Source organism: Aristolochia californica, unplaced genomic scaffold, assembly GCF_029961685.1.
Source record: "Aristolochia californica isolate CCGP_79_NKW_82.1479 unplaced genomic scaffold, dmAriCali1.0.hap1 SCAF_9, whole genome shotgun sequence".
Lineage (NCBI taxonomy): Eukaryota > Viridiplantae > Streptophyta > Magnoliopsida > Piperales > Aristolochiaceae > Aristolochia > Aristolochia californica.
In genome coordinates, this window is record NW_027182290.1 from 29,324,311 (window position 1) to 29,329,148 (window position 4,838).

The 4,838-nt window shown below is 37.0% G+C and overlaps 1 protein-coding gene across 1 annotated transcript; it reads left to right on the top strand.

Annotated features, from left to right (window-relative positions):
- Window positions 1–211: 211 nt before the first annotated feature.
- On the top strand, window positions 212–817 carry LOC137940733 (pentatricopeptide repeat-containing protein At2g03380, mitochondrial-like). Its single transcript, XM_068785868.1, has one exon. The coding sequence runs from the start codon at window positions 212–214 to the stop codon at window positions 815–817; it is 606 nt and encodes a 201-aa protein (XP_068641969.1).
- Window positions 818–4,838: the final 4,021 nt, after the last annotated feature.

Below are 4,838 nucleotides of genomic sequence, written 5' to 3' on the forward strand. Positions count from 1 at the left end.
AAAATTCCCATCTCGTATTTTGACGGAGTTCTGACTTGTGTGTCTAAAATGCGAGATGGGAATTTTTGGGGGATTCTGGGAATGGTAGAAAAATTTATATGGGTGATTTATTTTTCTGTTGATGAGAACAGCACCAGTGCGTCTATTCATTGTCAATTTGAAAATGTTGTGCTTAATTTTTTGGGTCCCGTGTATGCTTCGACCACTGTTCATGGAAATTCTTCAACCAGGTCTGAGTTCTAGAAATGAGAGGGTAGCCAACGTGAGAAATAATGGGGAGACAGTCAAATTGAATAGTCTGACGAATTGTCAACTTGCTGTTGCTATTGCAGTGCAGAAAGGGAAATGGGTTCATGGTTATATTATTAAGAATGGAGTTTCCTTGAATTCATTACTAGGAATTTCTTTGTTGGATATGTATGTGCAATGTGGGAACATTACTGATGCTCATTGGGTATATAATGAACTTCCTGTCGTTGATCTAGTCTCATGGACAACACTAATTTTGACCTATGCACAAAGAGGTCATCCTAGCGAGGCTATGGAGCTTATTACAATAAAGAAGTGGCAAACTATGATTCCCAATTTTGTAACTATAATTGGTCTTCTTTCTGCATGTTCACAGTTAAGGAATGTGACCATGGTGGATATGTATGCAGAATGTGATATGGATGGATATGTTCTGTCATGGTTTCACCGCTTGAGATCATCTTCTACCTTCCCAGATGTTGTCGCTTTGGTTAATATTATTTCAGCTTGTACTTACGCTCATGGTATGTTAGTACAACATGTTGGCAATGTGAGGACCTTGAACTAGCCAATGGACGTAGCTTTGCAATCCACACTTCTCTAGGGCAATACTGCACCGTAGACTGATCCTCTGCAACTGGTAGCTATAATGTGTATAACTCTTTTTCATCTCTCAGTTTCTCAACCAGGGAAAGCCCGACATCACAACAAGAGTCCCAGTCATATCCATCAGACCAACATCACTCACCAGACATTAATCACGGTTCACCTGTTAGTAGGGGTGGCTTTGAACCGAACCGGTACCAAGCCGAACTTATCTATCGAGCCCGAGCCGAGCTCGAGCACTGAAATCGGCTCGTTTACCTTAACGAGCCGAGCTCGAGCACTGAAATTGGCTCATTTACCTTAACGAGCCGAGCTCGATCGAAGCCAGGTTTGGTTCATTGGCTAGCGAGTCGGCTTGAAGTGAGTCTGATCGGTATCGGGATCGCGAGCGAGCGGGGGAGCGGGAGCAGGATCGAGCGAGGGGGGGAAATTTTTTTCCTCCCCTCGTCACCGCCGACCCCTCCCGTCGGCTATTGTCGCAGCCTTTACGGCCGTCTCAACTGTTCACCGGCTGTCTCTACCGCCGTCGCAGCTGCTCCCCGGTCGCCTCTGTGATCGTCCGTTTGATTTCTTCCTCTCCTCGCTGTCGCCTCTGTTTTTGTTGTCGCCACTTCCGTTGCCGCCGTCATCCCCGACGATAGGTCCTCCCCGGTGCCGTAACCCCCTTCCCTCCACGTCGTCTCAGCAAAAAACCATAACCTAAGTTCGGGGGAGAAATTAGGGTATAAATAATCTCCCCCTCCCTCGCTCGAAGATGATCTCGCACGTGCGAGATCATAAAGTAAAAAAAAAAACTTTTTCCTCTGGAAAAAATTAAAAATAAATTTTATAGAAATAAGTTTTTATAAACTATTAGTGTCTCGTGTTTTTTTAAACATTTTTCTAATTGAAATTATTTATAAAAAATCATATAATTTTCTAAGTAAGATTTTCTTACCAAGATGGGGTAGAAAATTGTATAGAAAAATTTTGAATAAGTATTTAACAGTTGATGCTGTAATACTTTTAGCATGATGCAATTTTCATTGCAATTTTGTGTTTCATATTTTATTTAATTAAAAATTTATCAATAAGTATAATAATATATTAGATTGATTATTAATTTTTATTTATTTCCCTAGAAGAGGTAATAAAAGGTCCATTTAACTTTCCTAAGAAAATTTTAAAATATTTCTTGTAATTTTCTAATCAGTCACTAATAGTAATAAGATTTTATTTAAAGGTGTTTTTTGGGAATATGTATCATAGGAAAAATATTTTTAGTTATTCCTAGAATATAAGTTTTCATCTAAGGGCACTAAGAAAGCCATAATAAATTATGGCCAGATTCAAAAATTACAAAATAAGCTAGACAACAATTGGAGTAAAAAATATTAATATTGGTGCATTTTAATCCATTATTGAAATTCAATCCTGAACCTCCCCTATCATTATATTTTTTTTAAATGTATGCATAATTTTATATATAATTTATTCAAAGCCACCCCTACGCGCAAGATCATAAACAAGAAAAAAAAACTCTTTGTCCCTTCCTCATGGCTCTTAAAGAAATTGAAAAGATATTTTAGTAGAAACACGTTTCTAGAGAGTATTAGTGGTTTTTTCAATAAATGTTGAAAAGACATTTTTAGTAGAAATATAGGGACCATTAGTGTCTCATGATTTTTCAAAATATTTTTCTAATTATAAATTCTTTTTAAAAAATCATATAATTTTCTAAGTAAGATTTTCTTGCCAAGATGGGCTAGAAAACCATATAAAAAATTTTTGAATAAGTATTTGACAGTTGATGATATAATACTTTGAGCATGAGGCAATTTTCATAGCAATTTTGTGTTTGACATGTTATGTGATTAAAAATTTATCGATAAGTATAATAATCTATTAGATTAATTATTAATTTTTATTTATTTCCTTATAAAAGGCAATAAGAGGTCCATTTAACTTTCCTAATAAAAATTTAAAATATTTCTTGTAATTTTCTAGCAAGTTTGTAATAGTAATAGGATCTTATTTAAAGGATTTATAGTTTTTATTTGGGTGATTGTAAATTGATAGTGATATTTCATTTAATTTTGTTGTGTTTGATTATTGTATGGAGTTTATTTATAACGTTATGCAGTGTATGGAGTGTTTGGACTATTTTATGGAGTGTATAAACAATTTAATGGAGTGTTTATGGAATGTATAGATAATTTTATGGAGTGTTTATGGAGTTTTTATGCAGGTATTATGTATATTGATTATGCCCAATTTTAAGTAGAGGTCATGCCGAGTTTTATACAAGTATTATATATATAGATTAGGCTCAATTTTAAGTAGAGGTTATGCCCAATCTTATACACGTATTATATATATAAGTTATGCCCAATTTTATATAAAATGTATGGATAGTTTTATATACATTTTATTTGATATATATTTTTTGAAAAGTTTTGAATGTATGTTGAGGCTCGAGCTTGGCTCGAACTCGTTGGGCTCGAACTCGATAACAATTTTAGGCTCGAGACGAGGCTCGACTCGAAGCTCAGCTCAAAATATTTAAATCAAGCTCAGCTCGAACATAAGCAGGCTCGGCTCAATGCCACCCCTGCCTGTTAGTGGGTCTTGTGTTATTGAGGATGTACATGGTTTGCAGCACAAACTAAGAGAATTAGAAACTGTCATGTTGGGTCCTGATTCTAACATAGTTGACAACTTTGAGAGCACCTCTCTTGGTCCTAACACAATGGTACCCAACAAGTGGAAACAATTGCTGGAGGTAATTAGAGGAGATCTAAGAGAGGTGCTTATTGCTTGTGGAAAAGTTGTCTCTGATAATGATATGGTTGATGGCTGAATTCAGACCGATGGTTTCGGTTTCAGGGGAGCCCCTTCAGCGGCTTGGTGCCTATATGCTTGAAGGTCTTGTTGCAAGGTGGTCCTACTCAAGAAATTTGATTTACCAAGCACTAAAATGCAAGGAGCCTGCAAGTTCCGAACTTCTCTCTTACATGCACATACTTTAAGAAGTTTGCCCATACTTCAAATTTGGGTATATGTTAGCCAATGGTGCCATTGCTGAAGCTTTGAAGGATGAAGATCGAGTCCACATAATGGACTTTCAGATTGCTCAAGTGCCAGACAACCAAGAAAATAGTACTGCTATGGCAGTGAAGAAAACAGTGGCAATGCAGAAAACAGTGCTGCAAATTGAGATGGAAGGTGCAGAGAAAATTTTGAACTCTAGAGGCGACCAGGGCTTCCTAGAGGATATTGTTTATACATTGTGTATGCAAAATGATGAGACTGTGACAATTCTGAGTTTAGAAGCGGCAGTGGCAAGGGGTGCAAAGCTCAAATGCAGGACTTATGAAGCAAAATTATCTATTAAAGTGGGCAATACATAGAGTCTTGTGCAGGATGTTGCTGATTCTTGCCACACTGGGACAACAATAAATTTAATTTGGGTTCTTGCTGCAGGTGCCATTCTTGGACCTCTTGAAACTGACAAATGGGTTCAATTCTATATAACACTGAACAGGTTGGAATTGACTGATAATTTATGCACTACCTTTCTGAATTTATATGCAAAATGTGAATTGCGAGATAACTCTTTGGCTGTAATTGAGCAGATGCTCCATAATTTTTTTTTCTTTTATAGCCTCAGTTCTGGGTTTGGATAATAATGGATCCATAAAGGAAGCCACTGGTTTTGCAACACATGTGTTATGCAGAGCTTCACTAGAAATGTTTGGTAAACTGAAAACTCATACCTTTGGACTAGATGAGATCACTTACCTGAATATGTTAAGTGCTTGCGCTCATGGTATTTTAGTAAAGAATGTGGGGCAATTAGTTGAACCAGGACTGCTTCCAAATACTGAAAAATGAGGCCTGCTAGGTGGTTGTTCTCAGTCGAGCAGGTCAATCCCAGGATATGCCAACTGACGAGGCTTTTGGGTTCTTCAAAAATATGAAGTCTACAGGTGTTAATGTAGAGG

Coding starts and splice junctions, on each gene's coding strand:
- LOC137940733 (XM_068785868.1), top strand. CDS start 212: ATGGAAATTCTTCAACCAGGTCTGAGTTCTAGAAATGAGAGGGTAGCC.